The sequence below is a fragment of the Copidosoma floridanum genome, unplaced genomic scaffold (assembly GCF_036245765.1).
Source record: "Copidosoma floridanum isolate Cflo_tuat_1 unplaced genomic scaffold, Cflo_Japanese_pri ptg000025l, whole genome shotgun sequence".
In the NCBI taxonomy this organism is placed as follows: domain Eukaryota; kingdom Metazoa; phylum Arthropoda; class Insecta; order Hymenoptera; family Encyrtidae; genus Copidosoma; species Copidosoma floridanum.
In genome coordinates, this window is record NW_028321902.1 from 5859834 (window position 1) to 5880869 (window position 21036).

The 21036-nt window shown below is 39.2% G+C and overlaps 2 protein-coding genes across 2 annotated transcripts; both read left to right on the plus strand.

Annotated features, from left to right (window-relative positions):
* Nucleotides 1-1312: 1312 nt before the first annotated feature.
* Nucleotides 1313-2458, plus strand: LOC106642660 (trypsin delta-like). Its single transcript, XM_014357498.2, has 2 exons — nucleotides 1313-1444; nucleotides 1749-2458. The coding sequence occupies exons 1-2, from the start codon at nucleotides 1372-1374 to the stop codon at nucleotides 2456-2458; spliced, it is 783 nt and encodes a 260-aa protein (XP_014212984.2). The 5' UTR covers nucleotides 1313-1371.
* A 3651-nt stretch (nucleotides 2459-6109) lies between these two features.
* LOC106642681 (palmitoyl-protein thioesterase 1-like) lies at nucleotides 6110-10374 on the plus strand. The gene is made up of 7 exons (XM_089595221.1): nucleotides 6110-6365; nucleotides 6592-6701; nucleotides 6784-6911; nucleotides 7326-7484; nucleotides 7583-7700; nucleotides 7797-7955; nucleotides 9693-10374. Exons 1-7 carry the CDS (start codon nucleotides 6251-6253, stop codon nucleotides 9816-9818), a joined length of 915 nt encoding a protein of 304 aa, XP_089451347.1. The 5' UTR covers nucleotides 6110-6250; the 3' UTR covers nucleotides 9819-10374.
* The last annotated feature ends 10662 nt before the right edge of the window (nucleotides 10375-21036 follow it).

Sequence of the window (21036 nt, forward strand, 5' to 3'; positions counted from 1 at the left end):
TATGAACAAGGTGAGGTCGGTTTATGGAGTAAAACTACGTTATACATATGGATGGAGAAAAAAGTAATGATTAATCAACCATTCGAGGCTTTGAGTATACAATGCGTGTGAAAAATTATTTATTAGTACTTGTCAATTACGGGAATCCATTGATTTATTAAAAAAAAGAATCATAAAGAACTTTTGCGTCGTGCCAATTGCGAAATATTTTGCACAAAAACTCTTGATGTAGGAAAATAAATAACACCATGATCAGGACGAGTTTTGGAAAACAATTGATTTTCTGTGTCACACTTTACAAGAGGTCAATTTGTGTGAAAAATATAGCGGGTGATTGGAAGATGGGTAAGAATAAATGACGAATGGGGGACAAAAAAAAATTTATCTTGATAATAAAAAGGATTAAATATTGTATAGTTTTAAAATTCATTCGACATCCTCATACAGATACGCGCATGTATCAGAAGAAGAAACGCAAGAAATTTGACATAATTCGGTATTCGTTGAACCCGTATATTTATAAATACAAAGTGTGTATATTCGTAGGTGATGTAATGGATTTCGTGAAAACTGACCGCGCGATTTCTCAGACGCGATAACAAATCGGCGCTTTAGGAACGATGCACACCGGAGCTTTGGAGATGATGCAAGAATCGGTTCTTTTCTAGACCACGAAAAATAAGTATTTTGCAGCACCCAACGATCGCGATGATCAACTCTTCATATCAACTGGTATTGACCGATAAAAAAAAAAAATCAGCGAAAAAGAAACCAACTCTCGCAAATCGTGCTTCATCGGTAATTATTCTTGGTATATATTTTTTTTCTTTTGCAATGGCATCACATGGATCTAATAATTTCTTAAAACACCATGACGTTGGTTCAGTTGACGAAACAAAAATTGTTTATCCTCGCGTCCCAATTACCTATGGGGAAAAAAAATCGTTTTCATACACCACACGCCACACTACGAAAAAGTGTACCGATTTCTCATTAAATATAACACCATCATCAATCACAACAATCGATCGATTACAACGTCAATCGTCACAGATATCGGCCTACACCCGCGAGTAGATAATAGACGTGACGTATTTGCGTATACGCTGTACACACACGAGCAGGGGAGCTTACCGATAATCCCGCGATCGGTGGTATCGGTGCACCTTATCGCTCGCACATCTCTTTTGGTATAAAAAAAAAAAAAAAATGAAAAATAAATAACTTGTTACAGTATAAAAGGGAGAGAGGGAGAAAAAGCGCCAGCTCTACATTGACAACGAGATAAGTGCACGCGCAGTTGAACAACAAGTGTCCGCGCAAGGTGTACTTTGAAACAAGTATCGCGCGTCTTTAACAACCGCAACCAAGATGACGACGAGCCGCTCCTCCTACGCGATCCTCGTTCTCTTGGTCCTTGTGACGTATATCCTCGTGACTAGAGGTAAGTACCAAATCTATACGCACACCGAGAGAAAAAAAAAAAAATAATAAAAATTACCGTGCTACGGGTGCTGCTCAGTGAATTTAGTAATTTCTCTTGAATTTGAATCTCTCGCACCAAGATCGTGTTGTATTCTTTTGCCTTTAATCTCATTTATACATTTATGCAATTGTAATTCTATCGCGTTGTAAAGTCCATACAGGAGCTCGTCTCTCACTCCTTACTCTATACGAGACAAATTCAAATGCTTACGCAGAAATCACTTGTTGTCAAGTCAAGATATGTATGCGTGTGTGTTTTTCAGGTAACCCGAGGTTGGGGAAAAAGCCCCTGGGCCGGGTGCTCGGCAGCGAGAACGCCGTGATCCGCGACTACCCGTACATGGTGTCGATAGAGAAGCTGGGGCACTTTGCGGGCAGCGGGGCCATCCTCAACAGCCGCTACGTCCTCACAACCGCCTCGCGCGCCCACTCGGCCCAGACCCTCGAGTTGAGCATCCGCGCGGGCACGTCCCTCCGCGGCCAGGGCGGCTTCGTCCACCAGGTCGACAAGATCGTCCTCCACGAGAAGTACAACCTGACCGACGGAGCGACGGCCCGACCCACGAGCTTCGACGTGGCGGTCGTGCGGGTGGCCGAGCCCTTCAACTTTGACGAGGAGTGCCAGCCGGCGCGGCTGTTCAACCAGAGCGAGGGAGCGCCCTCGGGGGTAGAGGCGAGGCTTACGGGGTGGGGCGATCCGGGCACGGGGGAGTTGTCGCTGCAGATGCAGGTTGCGCGGCTGGCAGTGCTGGAGCGGGGGAGTTGCGGCTCGGAGTTGTCGGAAGGGCAGTTCTGCGCAGGGGGTCCGGGGCGGCAGTTGTGCCGGGGTGACGAGGGCGGGCCGTTGGCACTGGGCAGTAGGCTCGTGGGCATGGCAGCGTGGGGCTTTGGGTGCGCGGGCTCGACTCTCCCAGCTGTTTTTACCGAGATCGCGCACTACAGGGACTGGATCGACGAGCACGCCAAGTTTTGAGGTTTCGTGGGTCGGGGCAAGCTTAATCGTGGCTATAATCTGTGATAACGCGGGGTGTTCTTTTTTTTTTTTTTTTTTTTTTTTTTCCTTCAAATTTGTGATATACATTTCAGATGGACGTGGCGATTCTAACGAAATGCTTCTCTCTCTCTTGATCCGATCGAATTCGTGATTTTGCCTCCCTTCGGCAGATTATAAATGTGGGTGCATCGATTGCGAGTGTTTTCATGTACATATATTTTACTGATTCCTCAAATCAAAGAGGATAAAGTCGCTTTTTTTTCTTATTAATTATTGTACACTGAGATAATAAAAATTATAGGGACATTCCAGCAAAAATTACCATTTTTCTCAGTAAATCGGGATGCAAGTTGGCTAAAAAGGGAAAATTTATTATTTTCAATAGTAAAAATTGTAGTTTGGATGGTAAAAATTATATTTAGAACAGAAAAATTTTCATACTGGAACAGTAAACCTTTCAAGGATCGATTAATAAATTTTACTTTCCCGCATTGAAATCCTTACTTTTAAAAATAATAATTATTTCCTCTTTTACCAGCTTGTATTCGATTTACAGTGCAGGATGGTAATTTTTTCTGGAATTTTTATTGTTTTTTTTTCTCTCAGTGTAATTTTTAGGACTGAGTGAAGGGAAGTTTTTTTTTTTTCCAAGTAGATAATCTTTCAATAGTTTTGCGCTATTTTGAAAAAATTAAATTGGAAAAAAAATTTTTTTTAATAACTATTCCAAGGAGTGTAATGCGCTGGAAAGGGATGGAGGGGTGGTCGTGTCGTCACACAGACGGCGCTATGACGCGGTGGCGCCAAGAGGCTCAAGTGTAAATGCACCAGCGATTAATCTAATCTTTGTTTTTCCTTTGCATATTTTTTTTTTTCTTCTTCTTTCTTCTTTTGTACATTTACATACAGCTTTTCGAGCTGTTGTCGTGCGTGTTTGTCAGGGAAAAAAGGAAAAAAATATATGTCGCACATATTCATACATGTGTATCTTGTGACGTCGAAAGTTTGTTCGTTTACTGCTTATCTTTTTAAATCTTAAGTGTAAATATAATATGTATACGACGATTACGCGATCTGAGAGTGCACTCGAAAAATATCTTGCGTCCTTTATCTTTTTTCATTTTTTCTTTTTTTTTTGCGGAGTTTGCTTTCGTCACGCTCACCTATTACTTGCTGTGAATTTCGTACTTAAGCCGAACCATACGTATTAAGTTTTATTTTATAATATTATTTTGCTACTATACTTTTATTTTTAATGCATAAGCTGTACTAATTTATTGTAATATTATGTGATTCGAATGTAGCACAGAAATTTTTTTAACCGCGTAATTGTAGAAAATTAATATATTTAATCCTAGTAGTCTACGAATTAATGTAAAATTTATTATTAATAAACCCTTTTTTCATGCAAAGACTGAACTTTTAGTTTAAATTTTCATCATGGCATTAACTTGTTTCAAATATTAAAAAATATTTCATCTTAAAAACTTAATAAACAAATTGTTTTTCAAATAAATAATTAAATTACGATGATTGAAATAATGATGACTTCAACCATAGGCGTAACGATTAAATGACTAATGTACTCGGTTCGGCAAAATACATCGGAGCGCAATAAAATCTGCGCTGGATATACGTTATGTCTTATCAATGAAAGGATCGTATGTCTCGAAATGACGCGTCAGCAACGATAACCAGAACGTGTTGATGATAGAAGGTAAAAATATCGGGCTAGCTTTTGTCGCAGCTCAATCGATTTGTGGCGAAAATTTCAAAACGACTTTCTTTCATCCCGTTTAAATAAAACCATTTTATGCCACAGTTTTATTTTTCAGATCAAACATTTTCTCGTAGTCAGATTTGGCCACAATTATTTTAGAGATTTTCAAACATGTACAAAGAAAGTTTTTTTCTACTGCATACAACGCATTCTTTTTGTTGAAAAAATGTTTTATTGATCACCCATCATGTGACAATTCTGAGGAAAAAAAAATCTACATTGCAGATATTTAATTTTATTGTTAAATATTGAAATCAAAATATTGAATTACTTTTTTAAATATACTTTGACTATTTCTTCTTCTTTTTTTTTTTTTGTTTTTTTGGAAAAAATAATGTTGAAAACAGCTATAGAAAAAAATTTTTTTTAGTAGATAAAACACATCGAAAAATTATACTCTGAAGAAAATTGAAAAAATATCCGTGCCCAAGTCTACCGATGTTAGTACACTTTTTGCCGTCTTCTCGAAATGTAGTTGATTAAATCGACAATACCGAGTACTGTCGACATACCCGACTATTGAGTCACTTTGGCAATAAAAACGTGCTTTGGGTTTGTTATTTGTTCTTTTTTATTTTTTTTTCTCCATACATTCCTAGACACCTCATTATATATTCCACAAGCTTCCAGTTTGACGATAACACCACTCGACACGCCTTGCCCGCGCACATCAAACGCCAATATCCATCGATTATGTGTGGCAAAATACAAAGAATCGGACTTTCAACGAGCGATGCGTCATTTCGCTTCCGCGAGTAATTTTTGTCTCGCATGAGGGATCGTCGAAATTGTTAAGGATATACGGACATCCGGTGAAAGGTCGAGAGGCACCATTAGAAATCATTGGAAACTTGGAAAATAAAAAATAAATAAAATTACACATTACGCACCATTTTGGTGAAGTTAAATTCTTTTTATATACATACAATTCCTAAACTAAAAAAAAATATATTTCAAACACAAAACGTGACTCAAGAAAAAGATACGTTTCCACGTACGGCTAGCCGATATGGTATACCATGAACCTCTCGAGGTGTACCTATATATAAAAATAAAATAACGGCGCGTGTGGTTGCCAAATGTCTCGCATTAATTTCGTGATTAGCCTCGAGAGCTATACATCGGCAATGTCTACAAGTAATTTTTTCACCTCACTCTGCGCTCAAGCGCTTTTCGTCTTCCTTCTAGGCGTCAACGCGGAGTTCGAGCCTATTACGCAGCCCAAGATTTGTCGGTACGAAAATATAATTCAATTCAACGGAGAAATCGGAAAAAAATATCGTTTTGTTGATCAGATGGCACGTACTACGCATCGTCGAGGGCCAAGGGATGCGTCTCCGAGGCAAGGGACGTTTAGGGACCATTTGCGCTCAACCCGATTTCAATCATCGGCTGCATCGTAAGTTGACATTTGATCATTTTCGTTGGACTTTTTTTTTTTCAGATTGACCACGAGATTTTAATTTACTCCAGATCAGTCACATCCACTCGAGCAAAGCGCACTGCTGATCGTTTGAGTACAAATGTTAGCAAGATCATTTTGAAAAATATGACACATGATATACTAGAAACATAAACATTCGAACTTTTTATTGCAAATCCCACAATCATTTTAAGCTCCCAAAATTGTCACGAAAAAGGAAAAAGCCCACACGTGCAAACCATCCGGTAAATCCCGCACTTATCGACGTCGCGGCAAACGTCTCTATATAGTTCGCTCTGGAACCGGCACGCGGTTCTGGGAGTCCTCCTCCCGCTACATGTATACACATTAACACGGAGGAAGAGTGTTGGTGTAATGTATACTTACCACGGATCAGCTGAGCTCCCCGCAGTAGCCCAGTGGCGTCTGCTCGCTCTGGCACTGCGAAAACGGCAAAACAACACTCGATTGTACGGCTAAAAAGTGCCCCGGTCAATTACACCTGTAATTGCCTAAAGTCTCAAAAGTTTAAAAAACTCGGAATAATAATCTTCCGGCAGGGAAAACAATGGCAACGCGTATCCGACGCGTGTTTTGCCTAATGGCCACAATAATGGCCACTATTGTCTACAGTGGGGTCGTCGCCGAGTCTCCCGTTCCCGTCGTTCTATGGCACGGCATGGGTGAGTCGCTCGTTGTCACTGCAATTCTTTTTACTCGCACGCAATAGAAACTGAAAGTCCATCAACGTGATCTATATATTTATATAACGTGGTTGTACACGCAACACCATACAATTGTATCTACTTTCTTTTGGGCGCGTCGACCTTTTTTTCTTGTCTTTTTTTTTAACATTAGTTTTTTCATGAGTTATTTTATGACATTATGATAATTCACAACACGATACAGGAGACAGTTGCTGCTTCTCCTTCAGCCTGGGCCAGATAAAGACCATCCTGGAGGAGCACTTGCCGGGGGTTTACGTCAAGTCCGTTAAAATCGGCGACAGTCTCGTGAAGGTTCGCAATTTTTCTTTATTTATTTTTCATACAGTGTAAGCCAAACCTTATAGTATGGATTTTCGTGCGTAATGTGATTTAGGATGTCGAGAACAGCTACTTCAAAAACGTTAACGATCAAGTCCGGGAGGTGTGCGAGGAGTTGGAAAATGACAAAATGTTGAGCGACGGCTTCAACGCCATTGGTTTCTCCCAAGGGGCTCAGTTCTTGCAAGTATCGATATTGTGTTATATTATATGATTTTGGTGCTTAAGTTCTTAAGAATCGGGTATCGATACATTATAATTTTGAGAAATCGGCAATCAAGATGTACATGTCCGTCAAAACTCAAGGAATCGCAATCTTATCGCTTTCAAGTGTCACGCGATTTAAAACAATTTTTTTTTTTTTTTTTTCTGTCCCAATTGAAAATCGTTTTAACAAGTAAATAAGGATAAGTAATGATAACTTATATTGAAAACTAATTGAGTCTAGATTTGTGTCTGAGAATAAAATTCAATAACTTTTTTATTTTCGTCCGGGACGACACCTCAGAAAGTAAATAAAAAAAAAAAAAAAAAAAAAAAAAAAAAAAAAAAAAAAATACTAATAGGATATAATTTTATTATAAAAAATGCACACAGACGAGCATTGGTTCAAAGATGCAGCAAACTACGCGTATTGAGTCTGATATCACTGGGTGGGCAGCACCAGGGCGTCTATGGTTTGCCGAACTGCGCTTCCCTCAAGCATCACATGTGCGATTATTTGCGCCGAGTTTTGCACTACGCCGCTTACACAAAGTAAGATCATCAAAATAAAAAAAAATAAAAAAACAGAAAAAAGTAATTAAAATGATACAAAATTAATTAAACATTTCAATCACATGTTTCACATATAGGGTCGTCCAGAATCACTTCGTTCAAGCCGAGTACTGGCACGACCCGCTAAACGAAGACGTTTACAAGCAGAACAGTATCTTCTTGGCCGATATCAACAACGAGAGAAACGTTAATAAGGTAAACAAGAAAACAAAAGGTTTACCACTTGTATTTTACGCGATATCGTATTAATCGTCCGATTTTTATTTGGTTTTTTTTTTTTTCATCGTACAGACGTACATCGAAAACCTCACGAGACTGAAAAATTTCGTGCTGGTCAAGTTCGATAAGGACACAATGGTCCAGCCCGTAGAGTCCGAGTGGTTTGGGTTCTACTCGCCGGGCCAGGCCGTGCAGACCGAAAAGTTGGAGGATTCGGCCATTTATAAAGAGGTAGGGGTAAACGCACCATCTACCGTACACCCGTAAATTCACTTTATTTTGTTACCATGATTGTAAGACAATTTGATACTAAATATTGACTCAGTAAATTTTAAATTGTTATTTAGGATCTCAAGAGAGCACTGAAATTTTTTTGAGGTGTAAGAGCTTTTTAGAATGATTTTATAATAAAAATATGAAATAAAAGTCGTGTTCCTATTTCCGTACTGCCGTTCTCATTACCGGACCCCATCTACCGTACGCGTTCCTATTACCGGACCCCATTCACCGTTTGACGACAGATTTGACTATAACCTCACATTTTTGTTTACAACTGCATATCGATCTCAGTGCCTGCTACATAAATCACGATGAAAATGTCAAAAGCAAAGAAAGATGGAAAATTGAAAATTAAGGAAAAAACGCCAAGTCAATTATGCAATTCAAAAAGATAGCAGACAGAAAAATCAAAAAAGAAAAACAATTACAGAGAGAGAAACAAAGATTAGAAAAAAAAAAAAAAAATTACGAAAGCAAGAAGAGAAGTTAAAAGCCACTGTAAAGAGAAAAAAGTATGTTGAGGAAGATTTAATGGACGAGACAGAAGTTATTAATTTACAAAAGCAGATTGGAGAACTTCAAGAGAAACAATTAAAACTAAACCAAAAAAGAAACAAAGATCCATCATGAGTAATTTTTGTAATGCAAGTTATTCTTGAATATTCATAACATCGTAAGTTGATTACTATTATAGTCTTAAGCTTTTTTACTGATTTTTGTCAGTCTAATTAAAATATTTAAAAGCAATAATATCTCGTGGTATGAAACAGAAATCTTATTAATGAATAAATTTTTTTTCAATAAATGCAAATAAGTTATTTCATATAAACAAGCAGTAATTAAACTTAGATTAGTTTCAGCTTAACGACAATTAAATCTATTAATACTAAATAAAACATCACTTGGCAAAAATTATTCAAGAATAACTTGCATTTCAAAAATTACTCATGATGGATCTTTGTTTCTTTTTTGGTTTAGTTTTAATTGTTTCTCTTGAAGTTCTCCAATCTGCTTTTGTAAATTAATAACTTCTGTCTCGTCCATTAAATCTTCCTCAACATACTTTTTTCTCTTTACAGTGGCTTTTAACTTCTCTTCTTGCTTTCGTAATTTTTTTTTTTTTTTTTCTAATCTTTGTTTCTCTCTCTGTAATTGTTTTTTTTTTTTTTATTTTTCTGTCTGCTATCTTTTTGAATTGCATAATTGACTTGGCGTTTTTTCCTTAATTTTCAATTTTCCATTTTTCTTTGCTTTTGACATTTTCATCGTGATTTATGTAGCAGGCACTGAGATCGATATGCAGTTGTAAACAAAAATGTGAGGTTATAGTCAAATCTGTCGTCAAACGGTGAATGGGGTCCGGTAATAGGAACGCGTACGGTAGATGGGGTCCGGTAATGAGAACGGCAGTACGGAAATAGGAACACGACTTTTATTTCATATTTTTATTATAAAATCATTCTAAAAAGCTCTTACACCTCAAAAAAATTTCAGTGCTCTCTTGAGATCCTAAATAACAATTTAAAATTTACTGAGTCAATATTTAGTATCAAATTGTCTTACAATCATGGTAACAAAATAAAGTGAATTTACGGGTGTACGGTAGATGGTGCGTTTACCCCTACGTGTATTTTAAGTTTTTGCAAAAAATACTTCGAATGAGTTAAAAATCGCAAATTGTTTCCAAAGGACCGGTTAGGTCTGGCGGATTTGCAGAAATCGGGTAGACTTCACTTTCTGGCGGTCGACGCTAATCACCTGCAGTTTACCGACGAATGGTTTGTCAGCGACATCATCAGCGGGTTTTTAAAGTAAAAATTTTGATCGACTGCAGCCACCGCATACTATTTTTTATACTTTTTTCGATGTTTTTTATTTGTGTCAAAAACGATGGTGACGATTATTTTTTTCACATCGTCGGTAAAGTGTGAGATCGATATATATAGGAGTACGTGTGTAATGCACTATTTTTGGTTGAAATTTTTTTTTTCTTATCTTCAGCAAAATACTTTGCAAATTTTTTTTCTAGCACTAACACTGATTTGTAATTTCAAAGAAAAAACAAAAAAACGTTCATTTCAAACACTCAGCAACAAAATTTAATGCACAAAATTTAACACACTCGCGTATTGAATAGAAATTTTTTCTCAGCATTGCAAAATGTCCATGAAATAAGAATAATACACTTTAATCAAGCATAAATTTTGAAAAATCCACAAGTATAATATGTATTGTACTGATAACAGCGATAATGCAGAAACTCGTGCTATCGACGCGCGTGGTAAAATATACGTATACGTTTTACATTATTTTGCAAAAGAGGCTGGAACATGTGTGGAAATGAAAAAAAAAAAAAAAAGAAGTTTTTTACCTTTGTACACGCGAACGAGTTTTTTTTTTATGAATAAAAGAAATTAATAAAGCAAGTAATGCGCTCGGCATTATGCAACCCTACTGAAATTTTAAAAAATTAGGACCCGGCGCGCACACGTCGGATGAAAAAAAAAAAAAGTGCGTAAAAACGAATATTCATGCGAGAGAGTTGATAACACGAGGCGCAAAGCAAAGAGTCAAGGCGAAGGGGGTGGCGGGGGCGTAACTTATACGTATTTATACGGTCAAAGACGAGGGAGGAAGAGATAGCGGAGAGAAAAAAAAAAAAAGGGGGTCGTAGCCATACATATACACATCCCTCTCTCTCTCTCCCCATTAAGAGATTACATTATGAGTTAGTTCACTTTGTACATACATGTGCGCGCTTCCTCGTCTTTCGCTCGGCCTTTTTCCTTTTCGTACATTATATATACGCACCCACTCCCTTTGCCGGCGATTGTGCGCCCATATCGCAAGATACGCTACGTAAACGAGATATACAAAGTGATGGATATTCGCTTGCCTCGTGGAGGCACTTTTCAAAACGAATGATGCGCCAGAGGCGCAGGTATGATGAGCCGCCGCTACCTTTTTTTTTTTTTTTTTTTTTTTTTTTCATTGATACACGATGCGCATATATGTCTCGGGACGCGCGAAGATCCGCGAAATGAATTTTTTTTGGTCTATCGATGGCGATGTGGGATTGTTAGACTCTTTTTTTTCTCTCTTGATAATGGAATCGCGCAGTATGAATATATTATCATTTTACAGGAAAAAAAAAAAAAAAAGTTGCATTATCTGAATGAAAAGTACGAAGAAAAAGAAAAATGTGCGATTTAAAAAAACCATTTGGGTGAATTAGAAAAACATCGGTACGTACACACGTGGACGTTTATCAGAGCGCGCGCTAATGTGTAGTTTTTAAAAATAAGCCCGTTCCAGTTATGCGGTATACAAAAAAAAAAAAAAAAGCCCCCGAAATTTCGGACGATCGCTCTTGCCAAAAAAAAAGACCACACGCGCGCGTAGGGATGCTGTTTTTTTGTTCACATGCACCGGAGTTTCGTGCGCGTCGATAAATATGTATTTTTTATTCAACAACGGGATATGTGGAAAAAAAAACAGATATTTCGCTGTGAAAGCCACTAGTGTACGGTCATCATGAGATTACAGCGCGTCTGCCCCCCTCCTCCTTTTTTTCATTTTCATTTTCATCCGCGAGTGTACGTAGGTATCCTCCCTTTGTTCGCGGGAAATGAAATTTCAGACGTGCGAGATATCGATTTCCAACGACTATATACGCGCGCACGGAAAATTAACCGCGGGGGCCGACCTTTGGGATTAAAATTTCATTATACGTGCGCGACGCCTTCTGTACCATACGTTACGAGACGAGGTATCCTTTTTTTGTTTTTCAAAAGTTTTCACGCTCCGTTGATTCGTTCCCCACCAAAGAAAATCTCGGAACATCATATCCAATCGGTGGTTTTTTCGTACAAGTAGAGACGATTTTTCGGGAAAAGAAGAGCCAAGGGACAGAGGAGTTTTCGAGGAAAAAGGGAGAGTCGCTACCACCCGTGGCTCGGACGGTCAAGGACGAAAGAGGAGACGAAACCACGGAGCTCACACTTACAACGTTTGGACGGCAGAATCACTAAACTCGTCGATTCTTAAAGACAAAACAATATACGTTACGAAAAACTAAAACTCCATTTGGTCCTTGCAAAAGATTAAGCTCACTAGTTAATAAAACGATACGCATTTTATCCTTAAAAAAAACACTGAAAGGGTTATATTTTGGTTTGGAGTGCGCGAGGTTGGCCGACCGGTACTAACGGATTAGGAGTAATTTTTCGTGCACCAAAAAAAAGAAAAAAGAAAAAGCGGAGGTCCTGTACACTACCGGCAGTTGAAAAAGTTGGCGAGTAACCCGATCAGTGGTTCCCTATATATGCTTTTTTTCCCTTCTTTTTCAGGTAAGTATAAACTCATTCGCACGGTCTCTCGTTATAATGTACCGAAATTTGGCTCGGGACGCCCCACGCGCGTTCAATTACATGGTCCTCGCGACCGTAAATACCCCCACAAAGAGTGAGGCAAGGAAGGGTAGAAACAACAAGGTAATACACACATCGTATCACCCTCTGATGCGTTTCGGGTTAAGTATATATAATATCCTCCCCTGCCCCCCTGATGCGTTCACCCCATCGACTCGACCGGCTCCGGTTGGTCGGCCGCGCAGCCTATTATCTCCCTTCCTTCCCTGTAGCCGTCTCCCCCTTCGCCGCTGTGTGTGCGCGTCTTTCAATGGCGTCCATTGTTTGAAGAAGGAACGCGTATCGATGCAGACTCATTATGCGCCGCCTACATTTTCCGGGTACGTATAATTGCCTCTGCTCGGGTTATGGGCATCACCTTCTTCTTTCTACCCTTTTTTTTTTTCGGAGGTGCAGGTTCATCGGGACGACTCGGTGGCTCGAGCGAATCATCCTTCCATCCATCGGTAAGTATATAGGAGCATCTCATATGGCGATTGGAGTATAAAGGTGTATAGGGTAGTTTGGGAATTTCCAAGAGGGAGAGAGAGAGGAAAAGTTGGGCGATGGTGTATACGTGTATGAGCTTGGAAAACAATGCGGTCAGCCGCAAACGCATCCTGTATGTATACACATCGGGGGTATAACGCAGCTTTTACCTATACAGGTATATTTGCCGGTCTATTATGCATGTACAAGGAGGAGGAGAAGAAGAAGAAGGTATGTACAGGATAGGGGGGAGGGAACGATGAGCCGGACAATGCGGCTATTGTTTCGGCTACTCTCATCTTAATAATACGAAGAGTGCCGATGTGCTGATGAATTTCGGGGCTGCCTCCCCTCTCTCGTTGTATACGTGTGGGGTAATCGTAATATTTTTGTGCCCCTTCGTTGCAGAATGTGCTCGATGGGCGGGAAAAATGGCTCAGTTTTTTTTTCGATCATCCCTCCGGTGCTTCCATTGTTTCGTTCCGTGCCTTCTTTCGTTCCCATGTACAAAAGAGAAAAGCCCAATGGATCATCTGTACTTACCGGTTGGCTTACCACGCACGGGTGCATATACGTGTATTATACCGATTTTGCGCGATACCGGCACTTGCTCTGCTTATTCGGGCCGATTTCCCGATACGAGCGCTAGACGTAACCGACAAATCGATGAAACGTCGCGCGCGTGTGTCAATGGAAATATGATTTATTTAGTTTTTTGTTTTTTATTTTTGGTTTGAGTTACGGAGGAAAAAAAAATATTACAACAAGAGACAAGGATCGGCAAAAATCGGTATTCCCTTTAACAGCGACCGAGCCTTTTCGGCTAGAGGGGAAACTCAACCCTGCTTTATCGTCGCTTTCTCAGGAGTACCGTTACGTAACAGAACTTTGGATCGCTCTTAAATACAAACAGACATCGATTTTCGCCACCTGCGGGTCGAACCTCCTTGAAGCCGGGTCACCTGGCGGTGATCTAACGAACTACGTGACTCTTTATAAAGTCTCCATTGTAGGCTAACCACCACCTGTTAGAAAGTATAGTTATTTATACTCACTAAATAAATAAATAGTAAAATTTCAACTGATTGTTAGTTAATTACTGATTTACATGTGGTAGAAATAAAGCCACTGTATGATACGAATTAATCTTCTATTAATATTTCGAGTTATGAGTGAACTGTATTTTGTGATACACATTTTATATTTCATACAAATTAATATAAAACAGCGACGGAGAATCGTTACAAAAGAAAAAATATAAGTTTCAAAGATACCGAAAAAAAAAAATTTTTTTTATTTTTTTTATTGTCAAGTCACCACTTTACAGCGAAAAAAAATTTATCGATTGGCCAAGAAGAAATTGCCTAAAATAACGTAGGTGTACACCTGATACGCACACGCGTACTGCACGATATAAATATATAAGTGAAAAAACGCAACAATAAGTACCTATTTCGAGGATCAAACCCATTTGGGTGGTATAATTAAAAATCGGCCTCCCAGCTGAAAAAAAAAAAAAAATAGCTAGAGGCACCATCGCGCATTCGATAACTAGCAGCGTCGCCCCGTTTATTATTTTTTTTTTCGCGGACGAAAGTCCCACACTCGCACGCGCGTAGCTGTAGGTATGCATGGGTAATAGGTGCCTATACACCGGGAGACAATGGCCCTTTTCGCGTGTAAAAAAAAAAAAAAAAAAAAAAAAAGGGAGAGAAAAGGGAAAAAAATTGTAACGACGCGGCGTGTATTCGCGTGCGTTTGGATGCTGTTTCTGCTGCTGTGCTCTACATATCCTCTCTTGGCAATGCGCTAAACAAACGCGCTCGTCTTTCCCGCTCTCTTCCACGTAGGTATACGTATAGGTATGTGTGTATGTACACGTGGAAAAGGAAAACACGCAAATTTTCACGATAGGCTTGCTATACATGTATACGAATAGGTACATTGATAGATAGATAGCACCAAAGGTGTATACTAACAAAAGGTGTAATAAGGAATTCTCGTGTGGCCCATGCTGTTATTGGACTGGGAGTTCGTCCCTTTTCTAAAAGTATAGTTACGTATATTATAGGCACTTTTACTTTTTTGGTTGCACGTGTAGATATAAAAGTGCTCTTGCTATAGGATCAATTTTACATTACTTTTCCGATGTGCATCATGATACACGGCACATCATTTAAAAAAAAAATTTTTTTTGTCCTAAAATCTGGTTAAATGTAATTTTGATGCGCAAACTTATAGATACTTATGTATATACATTACGATATATACAAGTGCAACGGAAATTTTATGTAATTTTATAATATTCATCAAGCAAAATAATGTACAATTTTGTATTTTATGCCTTTTGCTGTTGTTTATTGTACATTTTTTTTAATTTTACGGTTTTGATCATAATTTTGTTGTTGTTTGCATGTACAATTACATTGTAAAATAACAACCCCTACAATATCCATAAAAATTAAGATATTTACCTTTTTTGAAAGGTTTCTTTCGGTATCATCCCAACTTAGACAAAAAAAAAAAAAATGTCCTATAGATGACGCATTTTGATGATATTTACGATTTCCTTTGACTTTGTAGAGGCCAGTGACGTCTGAATGCAACTGAAAACCGTACATAGACTGTATAAATAAATATCATCGCACTGTACGACCTTTTGACATTTCACCAGCCAAATCTTAACGAGACGAGAGAAACCATCAAACCTAACGTCCTAAGCTCTTGTTACAACCACGACATATTTCTATCAAGTACAGGTGCACGCAAAGACTCCGTCAAAGACCGAGACGACACACGCGTACCTATACATACACGTATTAATATTATATATATATGCACCGTAGCAATTGCAGCCCGCAAATTTCCTAGTCCCTTTCCACGTGCACGTATAATAAGCCCGAGGCTCCCTTTTCTCCCTCCTATCTGTCTATACGTTAATATTACCCTGCACATGTATATATACAACCTTCGTAATACGTGCAGTGTAAAAGGATATCTGCCGACACACGCGTGTCACCAGTCACATTTACGCCACTGCGACGAAATATAAGCCCTACACCTCTGAAAAATCACCATTATTATCATGATTTACTGTATCCACGTGTGCAACGACGATATTAAATTTATCGTGAATCAAACCTCCCCCCGAAATGCAGACGACGAGGCTCATCCGTTATTATTAATTAGCCCGAGAGATTAATTATCCCGAATTATTCAAGCTCCCGCGGTCATATATATATATATATATAAATCTACCAGAGCTGCTGCTGCTGGCTTTAATCTCGTTTTATTTCGAGAGCTTCGGGAGAATCAACTTGCCGGGGAAAACTCGCGCAGAGAAGGAAAGGGGGGGGGGGCGAGGGTGGCCTGTTTCGTTTTTTTTATCTTTATTTTTGCTTGTTATATTTCCAGGGTTGAAACTAGTTCAGCTTCAAAAGCCGCAAAACTCCGGGAGCGAGCGCACGGAATAATCCAATAACCCTCTCCTCCGCCCCTCTTGGTTATACAAGGCTATGACGCAGGAGGAAAAGGGGGTGGGGGATCGGAGAAAAAATGACGGGGCGTCATTTTTCTCTCCGTTTAACGAGCGATACCAAGATGATGAAAGAATAAAGAACATATATGTATATGTAGGGGGGGGTGGGGGTATCGTCAAAGGAAGTTTTAATTGCGCGGGGATATCTATACATATTCGCGGTAAAAGGTGTACGTATATTACCTTTCTTTTGGATTCCCTGGCGTGCAGACAACGCGCGTGCGGTGCATCAGAGCATTTATTACTTCTCTCTGAAGTGCGCGCATCATCTATAATATATACACCACCGTACGAGACACATAGCTGCTGATGGTATTTTTTTTTATAGTTTTGCAGTATACCCTTCTAACGCGATGGTGTCGTTTGATCAGGTAATTTTTCGATTCTTTGATCTGAGCGCATGCACCGATGATCATCACTTATACGTATATGTATTGCCGGGTGTACTTGTCATGTTATTCCAAAACATTTTCTTTTTTCAACCCTTCATCACGTAAGTATTTTAACAATACCCCTTTACGATATACATTACAGCATATTTATGTGGGTTGCACATGTATAGATTAGCTCCACCGCAGACACATACACACACTTGGACGACACGGATAGAAAGATATATATATATAATAGAGACGAAATGGAGGAGGAGCGGGTGGTGGTGGTCCGGGGGTCGCTTTGTCGAAAATTAGCTGTGACGGTAATGGACGAGATCCTCGCGGATCCCCGCCTTTTCTCTTCTCTCCTCCGCGAGCGAGTTCTCCTCCCTCCCCTGCAATATATATTCCTCTTTTGTACGTCGCTCTGTCTCTCTGTAGCTCGGCGCTTTTGCGGTATCACGTCAGGCATTCGACACAATTTTTTAATATCCTCCTACCCCCACCTCTTGACGATCATAATAGACGAAAGGGGAGGACTGATTTTTCTTTCTCCCCTCCTACTTTCCATTTTTTTTTCATCTTCCACTGGCTCTGTACGTGTATATGGACTTTTCTGTTACTTGTTATTATTCGTGTGTTTTTTGCCTCTCTCTCTCTCTCTGTGTTTCTATGCCCATTCATCCGTACGCCTATTATAGCTTTTACCTTTGCGGGTATACATACACCTGTACTATTGTACGCTGATATATATATATATTTTTTCTTTATCCAAAAGTGTCCAATGCTCAATCGCGTTACCAAAAACATGAATTAAGTATGATCTAGATGGATTACTATCTATATCATGTACACATATGCTGATGGGAATTTTCTCGCAAACAAGAGTCCCTTATACATAGACCGAGTGCTGGAATTTTAGCGTATGCATAAATATGCATATATATCATACTACAGCAGAGGGTGAGAAAGGGAGAATGTAGATGTAATGGCTTAAGAGATGAATAAAAGAGATGTATACATTACGTATACGGTGACTTACACACAGGCTGTACTGTTTTTGGTATACACGTATTTATATATATATACCATACGGAGTGGACGCGAAAAAAAAAAAAGAAAGAAAGAAAGAAAGAAATCCCCGACAAATGCCACGCAGCGTCGTCAAATATACGCGCATTTTTGTATGTTTGGGTTGTTGGAAGGAAAAGGGTTGCCAGGCATTAAAAGAGAAAGAGAAACTGCATCAGAAGTCTGTCGTGCGTGTAGTACATACTGCGTTGCTTTGCTTTGAGGTAGGGTCTCTTTTGCCCGAGCGAGCATTTTCTCTCGTTATCCGTACACTGGAGTGTAAGGTGTGTATATATATATGTGTTATAACAAAAAAAAAAAAAAAAAAAATGAGTATACCCTACGCCTGTGTAATTCAACACACGCGTACAACGATGAGCTAATCGTATACGTATACATGCGATGATGTGCACTTATGACACATAGGAGGTAAATGCCTCCTCCTCGTCTTTGCTCCCATAATTATATACCTACATGGTATCTTACTGTTGTATATATTGTGTGCAATGTACCGCGATGCAAAGGAGGAAGCGAGTGTGCTCTGTTGGCTCTTGCTTTTTTTTTTTTTTTTTTATTTTTTAATTCGCTCGATTATAATCGCGTGTGTCAAGTATACACCCTCGTCGTCGTCGCTTGTTGACGCGATATACCGAGGGAGGGGGGATTTATTAATTTCCGCGCTGGGAGCTCTTACCCCCCCCCCTCTAGTATACAACACACGAGGTAATGTATCAGAGTAATGGAGCTTTGAGGGAGAGAAGCTCTCCCGCTCTCTCGTGTGCTTTTACGATCGACTGGCTTTTGTGCGGTACAGCATATATACGGGTTTGATTTGTGTATACCTTCTCTCTGTTGGTATGTGCTGTATCCGATTAATTTCTTTTAATTACGGGATCTTGGTTTGACAAGGAAACATCGGAAAGATGTATGTAGGGGTGCACGGGTGTCTTTTTTGTCTAAGAAAAGTTACGATCCCAAACTGAACACCCAATTTGTAGGGTACATGTGGCATTTGTTAACTCTTCGATTATCAAACTCGCGAGAAATAAAAAAGAATCGTTTGTAACCTGTTATTCGTGTTCATGCAGTCGTTTTTGTATAGTTTGGGCCTTATTTGTTAATAATTGTCATCAAACGGTACCTATACTAGGGGGGGGGGGGGGCTGGTTTTAGTTTTATAGAGTAATATTCTGGAGGGTTTCGTTAAATTCGGAATGTTTTTCACTTTTCAAAAAAAAAAAAAAAAAAAAACACCCTTCTGTTCATCGTAGATCAAGGAAATTAAAAAAAAAAAAAAAAAAAAAAAGGAACAAAGGTAAATCGACATATCTGCGGCTAGACTCTCCCGAAGAGAGTGACAAAAACTCGGGCGCTTTTATAAATAAACACATATACAACACAACGTCGGAGGGATCTATCAAGTGATTCGACTTGGCGGGAAGCCTTCGACGTGGCCATAATATATACAATGTATACATATATATATATATATATAAACGCGGGGGCTGGGGCAAACAGAAAGAAAGGAGAAAAGAATTTGAAGGAAAACTCGAATAATAATGAATCTCGCTGGTCCGCTCGCTCGCTTCACTCGAGAAAATGAATTCCCCCCTTCCCCCCTTTTCTTTTTTTCCCCACCCCCTCCCGCTCACCCTCTCTTAAACATAAATATACATACATATACATCCCTCTTGCGCTCTTTGTTATCCGTTATTATTATTATTGTTGTTACTCGTCTGCGGAGTATTTAAATACTCGTGCGGGTGTGTGAGTGTGTATGTATACGTGTAGGAACGTGCATGAATTTTCGGATCGGATTTGTTGAATACATTTTTTCACGTCATCTTCCTCGTACAATGCACGCAGCTCTCGTTATTTACCGCTACGAATCTATGTATATATTTATGTATCCTACTTCCCCGTTATATTTTTGCTACGAAGATTAAATTTTTATTCCCAGCACACCTTTACAATTTCGATGTTTGTGTGTGTAGCCCCTATTGGAATTTATGAAACATCTTTACTTTGTACGCTCAATGATAAAAAAAAAAAAAAAAAAATACATATCCTCTAAATTTGAAATGTAGCCACGAGTGGGAACAGAAAAAAAAATATTTATATAGAGGCCATGCGATTATTCTCTTCGATCGTCTGATAAGAAGTTTCATTGGTTCACCGATGAATATGTTCGAAATGCCAAATAATAATTGCCGAGCACAGATAAATTCTACACCTGTACTTTCCAATAACCATTTCGCTGGTGAAAAATCTCGTTCACCGAGCAAATAGCCTAGATTTTCACAATTTCCAATAATAAAAGAAATATATATACATATGCGACATAAAATATATGACATAAAATACAAATACGCCTCTGTAAGTTGGTCAACGAGGTATAGTGGTGGTGGTGGTGAGAGAGAGGGAAAAGCACAAGCTGATGAGTGTAGTACCTACAGTATAGTAAAATGATAATAATAACAATACCGATTTCCCCGAGGCTTTTCAGCCGAACGGAGATACCCGTGGTTGTACATACGAAAACAATCGTCGAAACTTCATCATCGGGTGCTTATCCGCTACACACATACACACACAGAGAGAGAACGAAAGAACAAACTATATATATATATATATATCTGCGCGTGAAGACAAAGGAAAACGAGCTTGGGCTCAAATAAGCATCAGCAACAACTCACTCGCTCCGTTATTTCCATCTCAATTAATATTTTAATCAAGCCTCCTCCTTTCCTTCTTCTCCTTCTGTTCCGTTGTACATCCATGCCACGTTGTTCCATTTACGGACTCCTGAACATTTTAACTCGTCCCTCCCCCCGCCGTCACTCCTCTCTCGCGTTTTTCCCATTCCCTCTTTTTCTTTTTTTTTTTTTTTTTCCTTTTTCCCCAACAAACGTCAACCCAATCCCCCTCGTGTACACCCACTGCTGGGGTAACCCATGGAACATACTCCCACCCACCTGTAAATATATAAACGTGTGTACATCTCGCCCACCCCCTCCCGTTTGACAATAAGCCAATCGTATATGAAATGGCGCACGATGGACAATCCCAACTGTGGAAAATTGTATATTGTATAGGTGTGATCGACACGTATACTCACCATGTATGAATAGTGAATACCCGTTGGATTCTGG

Coding starts and splice junctions, on each gene's coding strand:
- LOC106642681 (XM_089595221.1), top strand. CDS start 6,251: ATGGCAACGCGTATCCGACGCGTGTTTTGCCTAATGGCCACAATAATG. Junction 7,485..7,582: donor CACTACGCCGCTTACACAAA/GTAAGATCATCA, acceptor TTTCACATATAG/GGTCGTCCAGAATCACTTCG. Junction 7,701..7,796: donor ACGAGAGAAACGTTAATAAG/GTAAACAAGAAA, acceptor TTCATCGTACAG/ACGTACATCGAAAACCTCAC.
- LOC106642660 (XM_014357498.2), top strand. CDS start 1,372: ATGACGACGAGCCGCTCCTCCTACGCGATCCTCGTTCTCTTGGTCCTT. Junction 1,445..1,748: donor GTATATCCTCGTGACTAGAG/GTAAGTACCAAA, acceptor TGTGTTTTTCAG/GTAACCCGAGGTTGGGGAAA.